The sequence below is a fragment of the Neolamprologus multifasciatus genome, chromosome 3 (genome assembly GCF_963576455.1).
Source record: "Neolamprologus multifasciatus chromosome 3, fNeoMul1.2, whole genome shotgun sequence".
Lineage (NCBI taxonomy): Eukaryota > Metazoa > Chordata > Actinopteri > Cichliformes > Cichlidae > Neolamprologus > Neolamprologus multifasciatus.
In genome coordinates this window covers 41,460,187-41,481,221 of record NC_140441.1, presented here as the reverse complement: position 1 = coordinate 41,481,221, position 21,035 = coordinate 41,460,187, and the positions used below count along the sequence as shown (strand labels likewise).

The following is a 21,035-nucleotide window of genomic DNA, read 5'->3' as shown; positions in this document are numbered from 1 at the left end:
GGTGACTTTCCCATCTCATGCAAACAATAAAAAGCAATGAGGAAATGCCAAAAACTTGAGGGTGTCTTCAAAAGTAGTTGATTTCTGTAGACTCCCTGTTAAAATGCCCAATTTAACTGATGTACAACATTTTAAAAAACAGTTTCATGGTACAAAACACGCCGTTTTGTTCTCCTTAGATAATTTGCCACTTTATAATAACTATATGCGGAAGACATTTGCTTACGTTTTAGGCCTAAAGTTTGGACAGATGCCCTAAGAGTGGCCAACAGGCCTCTGTAGTCTATAAAAGGTCTCATCTCCACGTTTGTCACAGAACTGCAAAGAATTCTATTAGCTGACATTTGACATAATGCCTTCTCTCTTTGGATTGTTTTATGGTCTATAAAGGTTTATTGGTTGTTTGCATGTGGTCTTTAGGGCTTGCATTTTAACACCTCGAAGGTAAATTAGATAATATACCCACAAAGTCCATTTACTTTGTGGTTTAATGCAGTTTTCTTTAAGACTGACTCCCCACTAAAGTACTTACGCCTCTTCATTCTTCTGAAACCCACAAAGACCACTACAGCTTAACTTGGCTAACATAAGTCTCACTGAAATGATTGCTTGAGTTTGACCTTGTGTTTGCAGAAGAAACTGTGACGGGGTGGAATTTTTTGTGAACACATTTTCTTAAGCATAATAAATCTATGCACATGTGTATGCATAAAAAGAGGTGTGACTATATTGAGTGACTAGTATTTATAGTTTTTTCTTGTTTAATGTTTACTTCAAGATTTTGGGTATTCAGTTTATTCAACCCCTTAGACTTACTAAGCTGATAACTCTGAAGCTCTACTCTCCGGTCCAAATATGTGTTTTGATGTTTTAAAAAACATGGCAACATCCAAAATACCAAAGTAATCCACACAAACCAGTGGGTGACATCACTTTAACACACAATCACTGCTTCTTAAACCAAGAAGTCTTGAGTTCTATGTCTTAGTTATACAAGATAAGATTTGTAAGTTATGTAGAATTTAAAAAAGACCATTTTTGTGTGTTTATGAGGACAGGCAGCTAATGGGGAAAAACAAAGATTTAAGACTTACCAAGTCTTGTATATCAGTTATTTCAGTCATATCAGGGTGGAGTGCTAAATTTCCAGCTAATGTTAGCAAGCTGTATTCATAAATTATACAGGTGCAACACAAAGACACAGATATCTTCCAAACAGTCAGCAGTAAAGAAAATAACCCAAATAAGCATTTTGAAAGGTGTGTAATATATTTTATTTGTCAGAAAATTTCATTAAAACCGTGCAAAATACACCAGCACAGCAAGAAGGCCCTTCATAGAGATCATGCTAGTTTTGGCAGATCATTTATTCACAAGCAGGTAGCTCCATTTTAATTTTTTTTTGCTTTTTCTAACTTTTGCAATTTCAGAGAAATACTCCATTCATCTCTCCTCCTGGAATTGAACCAGAAATCTTTTACCCGTTGAACACGTAAACCACTACACTATGGAAAAATAGCCTTGCTGCAAACTTTCAGCAGAGTTAGTTCAAAATTGCTATTTGCATTAACCTTGTTGTTTTAGCCAGTATACGGCTGCAATGGTGGAAAAGTAGTGGAGGCTTCCTGTTTGCAACTACACAGACACAAAAACAGAAGAGCAGATTGTTTGTTTTATCTTTGAATATGCTCACCCAGACATATAGAGACTTAACTTTATGACTTTTTTTTAACTTCAGACCTTAATCTAAGCTATAAAAAAGATTCTTGAATATGTAACCACAATATGAAAAGATAAACAGATATTCCCCAGTAGAGAGCACTCATTACTTTGTACATTGTATTTCTTGTGACATAAACTGGCTTATATTTATGATGATGTGGCACAGTGTGTTATGCACATGCAATGTCAAAGGTTGGCTTCGTAAAGTAACATGTGTTCTTACTGTTTTTCTTACCCCTGAGAATCAACAAGTATACTGATAATGGAAATGTAGCACCTTTGTAACCAAGGCTTTGTACTGATTATCTTCACAACACATCTCAAAACACACGCTAACAAAACCACATCTTACGCTGAAACAAAGTCTAGATGAAACAGGTTCAAATCTGCTGCCTTACACTGGAGTACACACAGTGATTCACGGTGTCATTCATCTGCCTCCTTTGCCGGTTGAACTTTTGTGTCTGTACGGCAGCATAGTGAAGGTTGTCTGCATCTCGGTATCCCTGGTACAAAAATACACGAGTCAATAAATGTTATAGAAAAAAAATCAAGTGCTACAGTATAATATATGTATTGGCAGCTGTTCAAAAGATAATTTGATATATATCAAAAAATTATAGTCACCTCTGCATTAGCTGCATCTGAACATCTTGCTTGTGACTCTATTGTGAAACACAAAAAAAATGAAAGCCTTTGTCTGTAAATACACGCTGTTCAAGAAAACAATATTATATAGTGTGTATCCAGTATTACTAACAAATCAAAGCACTTTACACTGTAAGCCACATGTGCCCTTTCATACACCCTTCCAGTTTTTTGTGCACTATATCTAACCATGTTTGACTGCAAGTAGATACTAGTGACTGGTTACCTTTATTCATCTTGCACACTAGAAAACCCATTAAAAGACTCAAAGTGGTGGTGAATGCCAAGACTCCACTTAAAACATGCACAAGAAAGTCAGGAAAGGTCACCTCATCTGTAGAGAACCAAACATCCATCAACCATCAGTGTTGTTAATATGTTTCCATTAAAAGCTGAATGAGAGAGTATTAAAGACTGTTTAGCAAATGTGAGACAGGCTACTAGAATGCCACTTACCCTCCAAGCCCAGCTTGGTCCCGTTGCCAAACAGTATGTGTCCACAAGAGGCAACAGCACAGTAGTACATCCCATTATCAGACAAATTCAAGCTCTTTATTGGCAAATTGTAGACACACGTGTTCGTTTGTGTGTTAGTTTTCCTCTCGCAGCGATTGTTCCTGCCCTCATGGGTGTAAATGAGTCCTAGATGGGATTTTTCTGAGCTTTTGAACCAGTAAACACTGTGTTCTTCATCACAGGTCCCAGTGTGGACTGTACAGTTCAGAGTCAAAGAGGCTTCTAGCTGGACGGTTGCAGAAGACAGCTGATGGACTGAAGTTTGAAGGTTCAAACCTGAACCCTTCACATGGATAGTGGCGCCGTCTGCAAATTCAAACTTGTACGCATAGCAGCTTATGCAGTAATACGTTGCTGAGTCAGACATTTGTAAATTCAAGATTGTCAAATGGTTCTTTCCATTTTTACTGTCCAAAGAAAATCTTGGATTGTTCTTGAAATCCTCGCTAAAAGTGCCATTTTTGTCATGTTTGTAGAAGCTAGAAATGAGCTTTGGCTTTTGTCCCAGGGTTTGTTTGTACCAGTAAAACATAGCCGCAACATCACCTTCGTAGAAACATCGCAAAGTTACATTGTCCCCAACATTGGCTGATATAAAGCCACTCTCTTGACGAACATTTGAGGTGAGCTGAATATTAGTTACCTGGTCTGTAAAGAGAACATCACAACATCACAATAAAAGCCTAATCACTCTATAAGAATCATTAAAATAAAATTGTGAGATTTAATTTATATTTTTAAGAATTTAAGGTATTCCCAACTTACCAATTTTCCAGAAGAACAGGCAAATCAAAGCAAAATTCAGAGATGTCATTGTGATAAAAAGGTCTTGACCAATGTAGAAAACCTCCATACGTCCTCTAGTCTTAGAGACAAGGCTCCGTTTGATTGGCTAACCAAAAGTGACACTGAACTATTTTTGAAACAGGGTACAAAAGTTTAACGCCCCCTTCATTGTGAATTTTGGTTCTCGCAGCAAGAGATGTGGAAAACAACACCAGAGTTATAGTATTACATTATTTTAACCATTAAAACCCCAAAAATCAACAACGTGAGTGAGAGCAAACTTGGCCAAGGTTAGGATGTTTCCGGTTAGTGTGAAAAGTAATTTAGCGCTACTTATTGTCTTAAGAACAGTGAAATGAACCAAGATCTGATTGAAAGATGCCACAGACATTAGTTATTGTAGTGACTGTGTGTGTGCCATATCTGGTGATGCAAGTTTTCTTACTTCAGTGGGCCATATCCTTTTTAAATGCTCTATGAAAAGATCATATTCCTTATTTTTAACTTCCCGTCATTCATACATTTGGATATGTTTCAGTGTTTCTCTTGCTGGTGCCACCTTCACATTTCTAATTGTCGAGCATGCTTAGAGAGAAATGCTGCATTATCATAATTTGATTTTCTAGGCTTCTGTTCTGTTAGTAGTTTATATTATATTATAGTAGTTTATATACATCTTTTTATTGTCTTTTCGGTTGCAATAATATGAGTGGCCATTGGGGCCACTAATGTTCCCTAATGTTGGGGAACATTAGGGCAATAATCGTAAATGGACTGGTTCTTATATAGCGCTTTTCTACTCTTCTGAGCACTTAAAGTGCTTTACACAACTTGTGCATTCACACTAGGAAATTTTTATAGGTGCTTTCTAAGTAACATTCACACACACTCATACTCCGATGGATGCATCGGAGAGCAATTTGGTGTTAGTATCTTGCCCAAGAATATTTGGCATGCAGACTAGGGGAAGCCAGGAATCGAACCACCAACCTTCTGATCAGTAGATGACCTGCTCTACCGCCTGAGCTACAGCCTCCCCCACATGAGGACATCATGTGACTTACTCACAATACAACCATCAATGTCCACCCAATGGGGGCCATAAATGGACTTGCTGCAATCGTTGAGATATATTAATCTGAATCAAAGTGGTGCGTTTGGTGATAAAAAAAAACTTAAATAACATGAAAAATCCAGAAAATGAATGGAAAATCAGTGAAAATCCAATTGCACAGACGTGAAACTTGCTCTTTAAACATTAACAGCAATGTCATGAAAGCGACACTATCCCACACTGTGAGCCATGAGTTGAAGCTTGCATGTTGACTAGATGTAAATTTAATAATATCAAGCGTACATGCCTTGAAAAGACTCACGGACTGAACATTGCGCGATAAAAAATATAATTTTGAGTATAGGAGAGAAGGAAGTATTGCAGCTGCAAACAGATCAGCTTTCGTCCCCATCACTGACTTTTCCACCCTGGTGACACGTGTAACGACCTGCATCTTCATAGCTGTTTTCTACCAGAGTCTAGCAATGGAGGTACAACTAGGAAGGTGATGTTACAAAATTTTACAAAGATGAACGACGATTCAATTGAGGCGTTATCACATTGGTAGGTGTAGTGGTTGGTAGTTCACTCTTGTTGTCTCTGACACAGCTGCCTCCTACAGCTACTGTCACTTTTATTGAACTCTCACTCACTAAGTCTCAGTCATTTATGTTAATTGGGATCATACTGGATCCCAGTACAGTTCTCCTGGTTAAGGAGGTCAAACACCTGCATCTGTATTCACTGTCCTCTAGTAAAGGCTAAAAGCAAAAAAAAAATGGATCTTAAAAAAGCAGCGGGAACAAAGTTTTTGATATTTGGTTCATGTTTTAGCCATAAGGAAATGTTTATATTGCACCAAATTACATTTATTTTTATTTACATTTTATTTACATTTATTTTACTTTTCATGTCTGTCATAGAATTGTGTTAGTTAAAATGTGTGTGAACCTTATAGACTGAAAGGCCACAAGAGCTTGGGCTTCACTGGTTTTGTGTGGGTAAGAAGCAACATAGTTATAGAGTGCATCCTATATGAATAAAATGAATAAAACAAAGACAATGTGATTGATTACATTTTGATTTATTTTAGTATTTTGATGTAGTCTACTGAAGAAACTTGAGCATCATTAATACTGCATGGCTGCAGTCCATAAACACACTGCAGACACTTCCTGTCTGAAACCAGAAAGACAAAGTGAGCTAGGTGTTCTTCAAAGCACTTTGAAAGTCATTTGACTGTTGACCACACAGAAGTCTCACTTCTCTGGTTTCAGGTGTGCAAACAACACCAAATGGAACAACATTCTGCAAATGCAGTTGTGAAAGATATGTGACATGTCTTAAATTATCAGAAGATTTTCACTGATAAATTGTTTCCTGTCGTGTTCAGTGTAACTGCATATTTAGAAGTTAAGTGCCTGCTTACCACAACACTGCTATGAGAAGGCACAGGCCTGCTGTTTCTGTGCGTGCAGTCTGAAGGCCACACTTAGAGTTTGCAGAGACGATCTGTTTATGATCCTTTTGCATTACTGAGTTTGTAATATTTGTAATATGAGCTTGCTAGCTTATGTTCCTCACAGTTCTACTGGCTTTTATGTAGCAATCTTATAACTTTATTTCTCTCTGGCTTGTAGTTCTCTTCTTACCATACACAATATATTACAACAATGCTTCAACAATCAACAAATCTAAAAAACAAACAAAAAACAAATGCTTTAAAGACACAGTTCTTCTTACAGGACAACATGGCTACAAATGAAATTCCAGGTTTACTGTTTGACACTGGAGTACACACATTCGGTGTTTGTGTTGTCTCTTTGTCTCTTGGATCGGTTGACCTTGTGGTCCCTCAAAGCAGCATAATGGAGGTTGTCTGAATCTTGGTTACCCTGATAATAACATAACAATTTAAAATTAGTACTTTATTAATCTTTATTGCCACTACAACATAATTTCACATTGCTAAGGACATCTACACACCTGGAAGAATAAATGCATCATCAAATGTGCTGCTTTACATTCAGTAGCAGGCAGGTGCAGTTGATGGTGGGAATCTCACAGTTCGTACCAGATTTCATTTGCAATATGTATACATTTATATTGTGTCTCACGTCTCCTTGTACCACAGAAATGTGTCAAAATTGCCAACTCTCTGCTGACCTAATAACTGCAGAGTTTCAAACCTCCTCTGGTATTTACATAAACACAAAAACTGCACCGTGGCATGTTTTGTTATAGCCGAGCAGCTCTTCTGGTTCTAATGTTTAGATGGCCCAGTACTTTTGTCCATATACAGTATTACTGATATCTTCAAACTTGATAACTTCCAATGGTTGGTCATTATGTTGATGGAAGCCATAACTGTACAGTGGGGCAAAAAAGTATTTAGTCAGCCACCGATTGTGCAAGTTCCCCCACTTAAAATGATGACAGAGGTCAGTAATTTGCACCAGAGGTACACTTCAACTGTGAGAGACAGAATGTGAAAAAAAAATCCATGAATTCACATGGTAGGATTTGTAAAGAATTTATTCGTAAATCAGGGTGGAAAATAAGTATTTGGTCAATAACAAAAATACAACTCAATACTTTGTAACATAACCTTTGTTGGCAATAACAGAGGTCAAACGTTTACTCTAGGTCTTTACCAGGTTTGCACACACAGTAGCTGGTATTTTGGCCCATTCCTCCATGCAGATCTTCTCAAGAGCAGTGATGTTTTGGGGCTGTCGCCGAGCAACATGGACTTTCAACTCCCGCCACAGATTTTCTATGGGGTTGAGGTCTGGAGACTGGCTAGGCCACTCCAGGACTTTCAAATGCTTCTTACGGAGCCACTCCTTTGTTGCCCGGGCGGTGTGTTTTGGATCATTGTCATGTTGGAAGACCCAGCCTCGTTTCATCTTCAAAGTTCTCACTGATGGAAGGAGGTTTTGGCTCAAAATCTCACGATACTTGGCCCCATTCATTCTGTCCTTAACACGGATCAGTCGTCCTGTCCCCTTGGCAGAAAAACAGCCCCATAGCATGATGTTTCCACCCCCATGCTTCACAGTAGGTATGGTGTTCTTGGGATGCAACTCAGTATTCTTCTTCCTCCAAACACGACGAGTTGAGTTTATACCAAAAAGTTCTACTTTGGTTTCATCTGACCACATGACATTCTCCCAATCCTCTGCTGTATCATCCATGTGCTCTCTGGCAAACTTCAGACGGGCCTGGACATGCACTGGCTTCAGCAGCGGAACACGTCTGGCACTGCGGGATTTGATTCCCTGCCGTTGTAGTGTGTTACTGATGGTGACCTTTGTTACTTTGGTCCCAGCTCTCTGCAGGTCATTCACCAGGTCCCCCCGTGTGGTTCTGGGATCTTTGCTCACCGTTCTCATGATCATTTTGACCCCACGGGATGAGATCTTGCGTGGAGCCCCAGATCGAGGGAGATTATCAGTGGTCTTGTATGTCTTCCATTTTCTGATGATTGCTCCCACAGTTGATTTTTTCACACCAAGCTGCTTGCCTATTGTAGATTCACTCTTCCCAGTCTGGTGCAGGTCTACAATTCTTTTCCTGGTGTCCTTCGAAAGCTCTTTGGTCTTGGCCATGGCGGAGTTTGGAGTCTGACTGGTTGAGGCTGTGGACAGGTGTCTTTTATACAGATGATGAGGTCAAACAGGTGCCATTCATACAGGTAACGAGTGGGGGACAGAAAAGCTTCTTACAGAAGATGTTACAGGTCTGTGAGAGCCAGGGATTTTCCTTGTTTGAGGTGACCAAATACTTATTTTCCACCCTGATTTACGAATAAATTCTTTACAAATCCTACCATGTGAATTCATGGATTTTTTTTTCACATTCTGTCTCTCACAGTTGAAGTGTACCTCTGGTGCAAATTACTGACCTCTGTCATCATTTTAAGTGGGGGAACTTGCACAATCGGTGGCTGACTAAATACTTTTTTGCCCCACTGTATGTGGCAATGTGTCTGTGAAGGTATGTAGCAATGTTTCCTCTTATTTGTTTTTAAAGATTGCTTTTAGTAAACATAGGTCCAAACATAATTTTCTGTTGCTTAAGATAGTAGAAATGCAAAAATTGCAACATCACAAACTAGAAAACTGGCGCAACCCACTTCTGTCTGTCTACATACAGTTAGACTGGCAGATTAGTACTCACTTCTGTATTTGGAGTTGAGGCATTTGCAGATCTTGCTTGAGAGTCTGGTTATGAAGATTGGAGACAAAGATGCTTTTTAAGTCTTTATGACTGTATATGCTACCTAAACATGAGTGAAAAGTAACCACAGCCTACCTGAACTTTGGCATTTCATTTTGATATTAATCGTCAGTGCTGCATATGACAGTATAAGCAGCAGGATAATGGTAAATATCAACGCTCCACTCAGGAAATACACCAAGACAACAGAGTGCTCATCTGCAAGATCAGATGAGTAAAGCAAACATTTTTGAACATGCTTTGTGTGTAAAACAGTCACAGTCATGCAAATATGAAACATATTTTATATTGCTACTTACGCTCTAAGTGGAGCTCTTCCCGGTCTCCAAACAGTATGTGTCCACATGAGGCAACAGCACAGTAGCTCGAAGCATCAGATAGATTAGGACTTTTCATGGGTACGTTGTAGAAGCAGGTGTGTGTTTGTGTCGTAGGCCTCTTCTCATACTCATCACTCCTGACTCCGTTGGCATAAATGAGTCCAGGATGGGATTCGGTGGAGTCCTGGAACCAGTAAACTCTGTGGCCTCCATCATAGGTATGTTTGTGTATAATACAGTTCAGAGCAGAGCCTCCAGGCTGAATAGTTTCAGATGGAACCATCGGCTCAGACTGATGGAGCAAAGTTTGGATGTTTATCCCCAAACCCTCTACACTGACAGTAACACCTTCAGAAAATTCAAAGTCGTATACATAGATACCAATGCAGTAATAAGTAGCTGAGTCCGAAATCTGTATATCTGAAATGATCAAGTGATTGTTACCATTTCCAGTGTCTAGTGAGAAACGAGAATTGTTTTCAAACTCACTGTAAAATGTGCCACTTTTTTCATGTTTATAAAATTTAGACACAAGCTTTGGATTCTGTCCCAGAGATTGTTTATACCAGTAAGACATCACTGCATCTTCTTCGTAGAAACATTGCAAAGTCACTTTGTCACCAATGCTAGGCGACACAAAACCACTTTGTTGACGCACATAAACTGAGGATTTCAGGTTAGTCTTCTGAGCTGAAGAGGAAAAAAACATTGATTTTAAAAGATTATGTATATCAGTATATATATGTTCTATACAGCTGTATTTATTAGAGACAACTTACCTACACTACCAAGTGCCAGGCAAGTCAGACACAAAGCAAACTTTAGAGTCATCATCGTGTCCACATCGTACCCTGTTGAATGTACTGACTCTCACCAAGCCCTTTATTCCACTGAGTGGACTGCATTTGATTGGCTAACGAGAAGTAACGCCTAGGAGCATTAAGACTTGTGATGTTCCACACCGATTTCTGTCCCTTTAATTTCAACTTAAATGTAATCAGGTACACTATGACATTGCTTTAACTATTGTTACTTTCATTACTTGATGTTCTGTAAATTGCTGTTTTTGATCACAACATATCAGAAAATGACAAACTGTAACAATAAATGGTACGTTAACTATTTTCATGTATTGCACGTCTGTATTACCCATGCATTATGTTCTTCAGTAACAAAAAAAGTCTTGGTCCATAAAGGAAAATCTGATTTTATATTAAATGTATTAGCAACAGCTGGGTGTGTCTATGTTAGCTAATTGTGGGCAACACTTTCTTTTAATACTCTGCACAAGTGCCAGCGCTAACACAGACAGAAAACCTGAAGAGATAACCAATGAGTCCTGGAAGAATATGGTAATATTAAAACCATTATGTCAAGATAACATTAGAAAATATATAAAATATATATTTTTTACATTATGCAAATTTTACAGGGGTATTCACTGCTTCATATATGAAGGACTCATATTTAAGAGCTGATATATGGGGCGGAGCACGAATAGATTTGCTGGGAGTCATTAAAAGAAGCTCAGGCTAATCTCTAAATAGCTGCTATTTGCGGTTGGTGGTAATGTTTACTTATATTATACATGCACAGAGTGTGCAGTATGCACAAATGTTAGCTATTAAAATGACTATTAATAATATTAGCTATTTTATTAGTACAGGACACCTGCTCTTCAGGGAAATTGCAAACAAACTATTGTAATTACCAGATTGTTGTCTTTTTTTAACTACCTAAAAGAGTAATTGGTAAGGCGAGTTAAACTGTGTGGCTGCAATGTACAAAAACAATGCAGCGACTTCCTGTTTGAGACCACAAAGAGTGCAAAGGGTCCTACAGGAGTGCATGGCTGAAGTATACTGAGAGCTATGTTTTTGCCTATCAACCACACAGACGCTAAAAAAAGACTCCCTCAGCTCTGCTGTGCGCAGACGACACATTTAGAGTAAACAACCTGCAAAGGCTTACAGATGCCATCGATACATTTAGGGCAGATAATCTGGAAGATTTGTGTGTGTCACATAATCATTTTAGACTTTGCAATGGTGGCGGGATTTGTTGTTGTGAAATGGTTGCCGCTTTGTGTGAGCAACCTACCACACCTGGAAGAAGACCGTGTTGTATGAGTCACATCTGCAGTGCCATGCCGGTTGTTTCCTCCTGACTCAGATTGTGTTAATGAGAGTGTCTCATTCAAAAATCAATCTAGAATCAAATAATGTGTGTTGAACTAGAGGGTGAAGTGCTAATTATGCACAGGCTTTGTTAAATAAAGAGGGCTGTTCAGATCTTAAGCTCTGCAACACAAAGGTGCATTGTGAAACCACACAACTGTTGTACAGTTGTATGTCGTTCGCTGTACATCGTGAATGCAAGTATAGTACAATGTACAAGTGACAGTGACAATGGAAATATCACACCTTTGACAAAAGAACCTGGCTCAGCTGCAGTTAAGCAAACATGTCTGTTTATTTTGTAAGCCACAGATTTACATTTAGTTTACGGAGGAGAAAACCACACAAACAAAAAAGCAAAAAATGTGTCATTTTTCTTACAGAGACTACAAAGAAAACATGTCCAGCTTTATTGCTTCACACTAGAATAAACACATTGGCTAAGGGTGTCCTCTTGCTGCCTTCTTGATCTGGTGGCCTTGTTTACCTTCAAAGCAGCATAATGGAGATGGTCTGCATCTTGGGATGCCTGTTTAGAAAAAAAGAAAGAAAAATGTTGCCCTTAAACCAGAAAGCATAACCACTGGATGGCACATTAAAAGAACCCCACTTATAATAAAATTAATTTCAAAACAACAGAACCACTACAAGTGAAAACTGAACATTGTGATCTTCACAAGAATATGTAATACTGCAATGCATTGAATTTTTAAGGTGCTCTTCATTCTGTGTTTTTTTTCCTTCCATTGTAAGGTCTCGAAAAACAGTTAATTTATTCACTGATAATTTTTTTTAAAATTAGAACATTACAGAAAAACTTACGTCTCCATTTGGATCTGAGGTCCCTGAAGACTCCGCGCGAGGGTCTGTTTATAAAAAAGAAAGAAAAAAATGATCATTCTTTTAACTCAGTCAAGACAAAATGACTCTCCATATGTAGTCAACACAGAATTGCAGAGGACACTTTAATATACTGAACAACTGAAGTACTAAGATTGTTTCAGTAAACCCCATATGACTTAATATAAACATAAATTAGGTATGTCCTGAGCTAATTCATTAAATAAACTACATTTAAGATTTTTTTTTACATCTTTGCAATTGACAGTAAGAAAAAGTACAAATTGCATTTATGTAGTAAACATATTTATGAAAGGACTTTGTTAAAAAGAAAAATGAAAGAAAGAAATGTACTTGTTGTACACATTATCTGGACTTTAAGCGAGTCGACCAAAAATTTCAACCAAGTGTGCTGAAGAAACACCAGTTAATATCTTCAGTTAACGTAACAATGAGCATTATGACTACTTAACAACTTATTAATGTCTTTCTGCCTTGTTATTGCATTCAGTAAAATGTAAAGAAGTCAGTTAACCTACCTGTGCATTTGCAGTTTTTTCTCTTGTATAAGGTATAGGCTGCATAAGCCAGGAAAACCAACAGACTTGAGTTGAACGCCAAAGCTCCGCTCAAGGCGTACACATAGATAAAAGATTCCCCCTCTTCTGTGGAGAACCAGACATTAAAAGACACCACATACATCGTATTTGATTAGAAACTATTGTTACTGTTTAACAAAAGAGGCAGGAGTGGTAGCTACCCTCAATGTTCAGCTTGGCCCCATTTCCAAACAGTATGTGTCCACATGAAGCCACGGCACAGTAGTAGGTCCCAGCATGAGACCGATTGAGACTCTCCATTTTCAGGTTGTACACACAGGTTTGGGTCTGCGAGCTGCGATTCCTCTCACATTGATCATTTCTGCCTCCATGGGTGTAGATGAGTCCAGGGTGAGATTCTTCAGAGTTTTTGAACCAGTAAACGCTGTGTTTTTCACAGGTTCCAGCATGCACTGTACAGTTCAGCATCACAGAGCCTCCAGACTGGATGGTCTCAGGTGTTGATTGATGAACTGAAGCTTTGAAAACCAAATCTGAATCCTTCACTTGGATGATAATCCCCTCCAAAAATTCATACACATATGAATAGCCACTTATGCAGTAGTAATTAGCAGAGTCTGACATTTGTGCTTTTGAGATCTTCAAGTTGTTTTTATAGTTCATAGTTTCCAGTTCAAAGCGAGACTCATTCTTAAATTCATCAGTGAACGTGCCATCTCTTTCATGCTTATAGAATTTCGACACCAGCTGTGGTTTCTGTCCCAGAGGTTGCTTATACCAGTAAAACATCACTGCAACAGTAGTTTGATTGAATGAACAATTTAAAGTTAAATCCTGACCAGCTTTAACAAATGTGATATTTAATGATGGTGATAGCTTCAGAGCTGCCAAATGAACTGGAAATAAAAGAAAATACACAGTGAACTTAATATAATAACTGGATAAGTATTGGAATTTATGAGACTGTATAGCTGTTAACAATATTATTTAAGATGCAACTTACCTATTGATCCTGAGAGTAGATATGTCACATAGAAGGATAACAGTGGGGGTGTCATTTTGTTCAAATTGCTGTGGACCATTGAGAGAAGGTCTTTACGTTCTCTACTTATCAGAGACAAGACTGTTTTTGATTGGTCACTCAGAATGACTGAAAGATCACATGCTCAGTGCCCCCTGTAGGGTTCATTTAGGTCTATGAGACGATCTACAAAGGAGGTAATCAAAGCAGATTTGAAAAAGTTTATTTCAAAGAGCAAGTTGTGCAGATTTACTGAAGAAAATGCACATCCAGTTTACATTATGGCAGGCTCTGCCTGTACATGTGACCAATCACATGAGTACTACTGAATAATTTACTCATCACTCAGTTAATGTTATTCTACTAATGAAGGTGCTTTGCAACCTGCAGCATATGTAAATGTTCACCATTAGCATTGGCTAGTTAACATTAGCATTCTTTGAAGGTCTGAATGTATTACGCATGTTTGGTTTTGAATATGATGTGTTGTTACGAGGTAGCCAGGTCTCACCTCTTGATTTTATCACCGTAATGTTTATGAACAAGAATAAACTTGTGAGCCTTCACAGACTTTACAATAAATGTATCTTTAGTCATATTGTATAATGTTTAGATTGGTCTTTTTTGTGACTTTTTCAGTGTTCATGTGGATAAAAACTGAGAGATTTAGTGCTTTATTTTGTACAGCTTGTGTAGTTATGCAATGTCATACAAACACAACAGCATAAGGAGATCTATTTAATCATGGTAGAGGTGTTTTGTTTTTAATTAACACCATATGGCGCAACGTGAAGAAAAGTAAGAGAAAGCATAACAGAAATGTTTCATGTGGTATTTTTAACATAGACTATATATGAATGTAACCACTGTGATGTCACCCACTGTACTACCAGAAATACACTGTCACATAGCTGACTGACACAAATCTCTGTCCTACTAAGGACATGCATATGTCCGGTATTTAAAAAAAACAACAACAACACAAAGATGCTTCATAGCAACTGTGTCTGTTATTAAACTGCAGGAACGTGTAGAAATAGAAGCTACAATGAGACAACTTTGTTGATGACTGCATTGATTTTTTACTCTTTGAAGATCGGGCTCTGGCTCCTGGGCTGGCGTTGACATACACTCACTCTGGGTTCTTTGTTAGCTTTGTGTTAGCACGCTGTGTGTGCGGATACTTGCAAAGAGCCAGTGTAATGCTGGTGGCTGTTTCTGTTCTAGGTGCAATGTGCACTTTACGTGGAAACTCTTGTCCTTTTGTGCAATAAAGATAAAAGTAATATCAATATCACCACTCCTCAAACGTTAGACTGTCTCCCTGCACACAAACGCAGGAGGAAAAATAGACGCTTGATGTTTTTCCCCCTTACTATCTATTGATTGTGCAGATAATTGAAAAACCTAATCATATCATTCTTATTGTAACTTCCTATTTCTGAATTTAGTAGAGTAATCTGCATTATAATATATCACATTCTATTACTGTGTTAACAAAAAGTGTCATTTTTGACATAGTAACATATTATGTTATGGCACATTGCCTCCAAGTCTGTATACTATATATTTTCAGTGTTAGCAGTTTGAAAATATGGATGTTTTTTAAGTGATCACAACTGACTGTATATGGGTAAACTATATTACCATGCTTGGTTCATAAATTAGCATAAACCAGTAGAACAAAGAAACGTTGTAATTAGTAACATAAGTAAGGCCTAGCAGACAGCTATTAGCAGTTATTGGATAGCACACCTATCCAGTGTTGGGGAGTAACGGAATACATGTACCGCCGTTACGTATTTAAAATAGAAAATATGAGTAACTGTATTCCGTTACAGTTACCGTTTAAAAAGGTGGTATTTAGAATACAGTTACTTTGTTGAAATAAATGGATTACACGGCGATACTTCCCTGTTTCATATTGTGGCGGGTCAGGACTGTTTGGGTTTTGTTTGACAGCTACGTTCTGTTGTTCCAGGTGGCAGCGTTACGGTTGCCATGGTTACAGGGTGACGCTCTCTCTGCGTGTTTCCTGGATGAGAGAGGCCTTTTTGTTGTTGTTGTGCTAAGCTGATTGGCAGAATGCTACAGGTATAGCTCTAAAGAATGTAGCATCATAGGCAGTGTAGTCCGTGCTGCAGGGAGAATGGACTGCCATACACGTTATGTGTCTGTGAGCAAGGGAGGGAGAAAAAGGAAAAGTATGAGCTGTCATCGAGCAAAAACGGGAGCTGGAAGCATGTAAATATAATAATAACCACTGCAGCCAAGAAGAGTGCCTGACGAGCCCAGTTGTAAGTAAGCTATTAAGACTCGACTGTACACTGTGTTCGTGTTTTCCTCCAAAAACAATAAGTTCAGTTGGAGCAGCCTTTCAACGCCTCTCTCTGTCTCTCGCTAGCAAAGTTGACCCAGACAACAAAGTAAAGCTAGTTTTCAGCTACGAGCCCGACACAGAACCCACCGTATTAGCCAGAGGTCCCTTTACTACGGTTCGGAGCCGCGGACCTTCAGTAACAGTAATAAATCACAGCAATAGTATATTCATGTAGTTGTAAACATACAACTATAATAATAAATCAAGTAATTCAAAGTATTCAGAATACGTTACTCTCATTGAGTAACGTAACGGAATACGTTACAGAATACATTTTGGGGCATGTATTCTGTAATCTGTAATGGAATACATTTTAAAAGTAACCTTCCCAACACTGCACCTATCAACCTATTGCGTGAGTGAGCCTAAATGACATTCAAACATCTTACTCATTTAAAAACAAATCATTTGTAATGATGGTAACAATTACCTGTAATATCTCTGAAAGAAGTTAGGTATTTCAAATTAGGAGACTATGGAAATTACCTCACTTTTGAAGTGGCCATGGAAGAATTGCATTATTTTGTTCTTTTTCTAAACTATTGAAAGTTGCTGCTTTATTTGGAAATACTATTTGTGAGGAATCTTGTCACAGTAACAAGGAGGGTGCTCAGTGCATGAATGGAAGCCCCCAGCAGATGAGGCCTACTTTAGAGTAACTAAAGGAGAGTTCAGGGTTACATGTTCCAGCTATATACTTTATCAAAAGGAACATTTTAAGCCTAATCTTAAGAACCTAAAGTAGAGAAGTTGTCCCTCTCCTGAATCTAAAGTGGGAGCTGCTTCCACAGATGAGAGGCCTGTCCCATCAGCCCCAAGTGGTCACGGCAGATCACTAGCTGTGCCTGAGCCTGGTTCTATTGCGGGTTTCTTCTCATTAAAAGAAAGTTTGAGCACTTAGCAACAGCTAAGAGCTTGCTCAAAGGTGGTTGTCGTTGGGGTTTTGTCTGTATTATTGCAGAGGCTTAGACCTTACAAAATAAAGGGCCTTGATGTGGCTGATGTTGTGATTTGGCACTTTATAAATAAAACTGAACTGATTTGAAAAAGTAAGCTGCAGTCTGAGAGCAAACTGTTGTACTGGGTCGAGATGCTACTGTTACCCACCATTTAGTTTGAAATGTTAGAAACATAAAACGTGTTTTTGTTTTGTTTTCATGAATGGATGCTCAGTTCATTGCAAATAATGCAGGGCCACAGCTCTGGCTCTGGGTTTTATTTTTTAGTATTTTATGTATTTTACAAAAACAACTAAGCAGCAGATAACTTTAAACTTTAATGAATTTCCTAAAAAGTGAAGCTTTTTGTACTTTTAGGGAACTGAAACTGTTCAGGATGGATGACTGCTGTTTTTACAAAGAAGCAACTTCCTGTGGAGCAAGAGATGCATTCACACAGTTGAAGCTGAAGGTATGTAAAAGAAATCCATCTCCTTCGATCTTTTATTCATAATCGTAGTTTATTGCCGATTGCTTTTAGTTTTTCACGTACACAGCACGTCTTGTGAGAGTGGGCTTGCAAACATGAGAGGTTATGTGGCCAGGGGGCAACAGCCCGGTCTTCCTGTGTTTAAGCTCTCGTAGGACTTATGTTTCCACCGGTGGAAACTTACACTCTGTCGCTCACATCACCTTGACCACAGAAGTGAAAGGTAAACAGTGAGAACTTACTGTAGCTGTGACCTGCATTTACGAAGATATTAATAGATCGTGGGGGTTTTTATGCTTCTCTACACTACATTTGGGTTCAGTTTGATAGTCTATGTATAACAATGCTGAGCTCACAATAGTTATTAGTCATTCAGCTGGTACACACAAAATATATTTTATTTTACATGATTTTACATTTGGCAGTGAGTATCTTTGCATCCATTCACACTTTTCTGCTCTTTACTCTAGAGTACACACAAATATTATCCACATTTTCTTCTTGACGATGTTGTTTACTAGTCCTCTTCAGACTCAGAGCTGCATAGTGGAGGCTGTCTGCATCTTGGCTCTGTTAGTGACGGACAAATGGGGGGATTGTGTTCAAATATAACTGGAAACATATCATATCTAATATAAATATAGCATCTGCTTCTATTAAAAACATGTGAGCAGATTCTATAGGCTTTTTCACCTACCACTGCATCTGAGACTGTACAGGTTTGATGAGGAACAGCTCCTGCAAATCAAAGAAAGTAAATAAGCATGCTAGTCACATAGTTAGAGGATTATTATCATTAGAGATGGCAGAGACCTCACCTTTGCAGACAGAGCACAGGTTTTTCCTAAGCTTGTACATGATGAAAACCAGGACAAATAGCACAATAAAGGAACCTCCTAATGCCGCGCTCAGGAGATAAACTAAGACAGGGGAACCTAACACACACAAAAAACAGATGTTACACAGTCAGTGTTTCACAGATTGCTTGAAACAGTAGTATGAAGTCACCCTCCTGCAGTATCACCTACCTGCAATCTCAACCTTTGTTCCATTTCCAAAAATAATCTCTCCACAGGAGGCCAAAGCACAGTAGTAGATCCCAGCATCAGCGGAGCTCACTGACTTTATTGCAAGATTTAAAGTGCAATTTTTTTGGTGAGGTGTTTCCTGTGAGATGTCTGCACACACGTGTCCCTCGCTGGGATACATGACTGCAGACTGAGACGCTCCATGCCTGAACCAGTAAAGGTTCAGCTCCTCTGCACATGGTTCAGCTTCCACTGTACAGGTCAAGTTCAAAGAGTCTCCCAAGCGAAGCGGCTTCAACGTTGGCTGGTTTATTGCAGATCCGATGCTGGTTGCTGGTGATTTGACATGAAGGAAAACTCCTTGTCCAAATTCAATAGCGTTAAAGACTAAAACCCCACAGTAATACGTCCCTGAATCTGACAGGCTGAGGTTTGTGATTTTGAGATATTCTTTTTTACCTTCTACAAGGACTTTAAACCTGTCTTTATACTGTGCATAGATATCAGCTTCTGGGTTGTGCTTCATCCGAGTTGATATGATGTTAGGTTTGCCACCCAGGCTTTGCTGGTACCAAGAAAGGAAAGTTACAGTATCATCTTGACAAATGCATGTTATTGTTACATTCTCCCCGACTTTAGCTATCTTGATTCCACTCTCCTGAATTACACTTGAGGTCTTGTGAGCAGCTACCACCTGACCTGGACAGAAATGCATGCAATTATTTTAATTATATCTTTAACATCTTATCAGTCTCTTTTTAGAATTTACATCCTTGAAAAAAGAAACTGTGAAAAAAGTGAAAAATACTCACAGATTTTATAGAGAAGTGCAAGAAAAACACAAAAGGGCATCATCTCTGCAGCTCTGCAGTATGTATCATGTGCCTTTACGGACGCACCCAACTCTTATAGGAGACGAAGACTGATCGTGATTGGCTAAGCTCAATGGTTGGTTTTAAATTCAGAACTACAGTTTGTTTCTTTCCAAAAGATCAGACTGATCAGGTGACTGGAGGTGTGATTGGGGTCAAGTCTTTTTTGGTGACATCATTGTTGCTGTACTAAGGGCAGAAGGTGTGGTAATGTGTATTTTATGTCGGAAAGTTTCTTGGGCCAATTTTTGTTAGTTATAGAGGTTTGTGTGTGTTTGTATTTGTTCTGCAACACATCTAGGGTGTTTTTTAATATCTGATCTATAGATGTGTTTTTAAGTCACAACACAAGTTTTCATAGTTGCATGAATTTGTATGGGGAGGTGTGTTTAAATAGCTACGTGGGTTAAGAGGGAGTGTTAGTGGGGGAGACAGAAAATAACGCAGAAATCAGGTCAAGAAGTTTAAACCATCTGAAGTGAATACTGACATGTTATGGTTAATGGCAAAATTGTCTATGCTGTGATCCAGTTAATGAGCATAAGGGAGGAATTCACATTTGTTCCTGTACTTGTAGACATTTTAAAAATCTGAGATTTATATGGTCATATATGAAGAAATTGGTGTACAGATGTTTTCAGGATCGACAATTTTTGGAGTGTTTGGCGATAATTTGTGGAAGGGACAACCTGAAAAATGAAGCTAACTTGGAAGTGACAAAAACTGCAGTTGCTCTGGGAATCATCTGAGGCTGTCTGAAAGTATTTCAAATTGAAAAGTGATTAAAAATGACTTTTATATTGCTCCTGGGTCTCCAACTCAGCATTTTTGAGTTTGTTCTGGACTTTTCAGCTACATCTTAGTTCTTGTTATATTCTTATTTATAGTTCTTGGTTTCTTGTCTCATTATGTTAGTTCCTTTTTGTGTCCAGTTTGTGCTAGTTTCATCTCTGTGACTCAGCGTCTCCTGTGTGAGACAATGTTTGTTACTGTTTTTAGCTCACCAGTTGTGACCCCGTGTCTGTCTGGCCTCTCTGTGCCCTGTCTTTGTGGTTGTCTGGTTTTCCCTGTTCTTTCTGTCAAGTTCATAAATATTTAATCCTGGTTCCTGTGTTAATCTCTTCCTGTTCCTGTAGTCATCTCTTTGTGTTTCATCCTTTTGTGTCCTCTTGAAGTTTGTCATCTCTACATGTTTGTTTACACCTTGTGAGTTACTACCTATCCCGCTCTATCAGTTTTTCTTTTCCTGTTTGTTTTCTGCCAGTTACCAGCTAATAAAGATGAGTTTTGAGTTTAATTCTGCCTGCTGAGACCTACATCTGGGTCTGATCTTAGTCAGCCACATTCCTGTTTCGTAACACTTGGATTTGACTTGGACTTGTCTGCCCACACAAAGAAAGGTATTCCTACACTATATTGATGAAAGTATTCCCTCACCCAT

The 21,035-nt window shown here is 38.5% G+C and overlaps 4 protein-coding genes across 7 annotated transcripts; all 4 read right to left on the bottom strand.

Annotated features, from left to right (window-relative positions):
- Positions 1-103: 103 nt before the first annotated feature.
- Positions 104-4,211, bottom strand: LOC146523232 (uncharacterized). Its single transcript, XM_085145868.1, has 5 exons — positions 3,652-4,211; positions 2,827-3,534; positions 2,597-2,704; positions 2,350-2,387; positions 104-2,228 (listed from the first exon to the last, which is right to left on the bottom strand). Exons 1-5 carry the CDS (start codon positions 3,737-3,739, stop codon positions 2,103-2,105), a joined length of 1,068 nt encoding a protein of 355 aa, XP_085001994.1. The 5' UTR covers positions 3,740-4,211; the 3' UTR covers positions 104-2,102.
- Positions 4,212-5,650: 1,439 nt separating this feature from the next.
- On the bottom strand, positions 5,651-10,723 carry LOC146523231 (uncharacterized). 2 transcript variants are annotated; one of them, XM_085154830.1, is made up of 5 exons: positions 10,045-10,723; positions 9,268-9,970; positions 9,044-9,166; positions 8,909-8,952; positions 5,651-6,621 (listed from the first exon to the last, which is right to left on the bottom strand). In XM_085154830.1, the coding sequence occupies exons 1-5, from the start codon at positions 10,120-10,122 to the stop codon at positions 6,502-6,504; spliced, it is 1,068 nt and encodes a 355-aa protein (XP_085010956.1). In that variant the 5' UTR covers positions 10,123-10,723; the 3' UTR covers positions 5,651-6,501. The 2 variants fall into 2 exon arrangements, with proteins under 2 accessions (XP_085010956.1, XP_085010955.1); XM_085154829.1 differs by having other exon boundaries at positions 9,268-10,077.
- A 986-nt stretch (positions 10,724-11,709) lies between these two features.
- Positions 11,710-14,219, bottom strand: LOC146523230 (uncharacterized). 3 transcript variants are annotated; one of them, XM_085154825.1, is made up of 5 exons: positions 13,869-14,219; positions 13,066-13,761; positions 12,845-12,970; positions 12,276-12,331; positions 11,711-11,994 (listed from the first exon to the last, which is right to left on the bottom strand). In XM_085154825.1, exons 1-5 carry the CDS (start codon positions 13,945-13,947, stop codon positions 11,875-11,877), a joined length of 1,077 nt encoding a protein of 358 aa, XP_085010951.1. In that variant the 5' UTR covers positions 13,948-14,219; the 3' UTR covers positions 11,711-11,874. The 3 variants fall into 3 exon arrangements, with proteins under 3 accessions (XP_085010954.1, XP_085010951.1, XP_085010953.1); XM_085154827.1 differs by having other exon boundaries at positions 11,712-11,994; positions 12,288-12,331; XM_085154828.1 differs by lacking the exon at positions 12,276-12,331 and having other exon boundaries at positions 11,710-12,026.
- Positions 14,220-17,093: 2,874 nt separating this feature from the next.
- On the bottom strand, positions 17,094-19,954 carry LOC146523229 (protein amalgam-like). The gene is made up of 5 exons (XM_085136718.1): positions 19,535-19,954; positions 18,723-19,421; positions 18,513-18,629; positions 18,392-18,432; positions 17,094-18,264 (listed from the first exon to the last, which is right to left on the bottom strand). Exons 1-5 carry the CDS (start codon positions 19,575-19,577, stop codon positions 18,139-18,141), a joined length of 1,026 nt encoding a protein of 341 aa, XP_084992844.1. The 5' UTR covers positions 19,578-19,954; the 3' UTR covers positions 17,094-18,138.
- Positions 19,955-21,035: the final 1,081 nt, after the last annotated feature.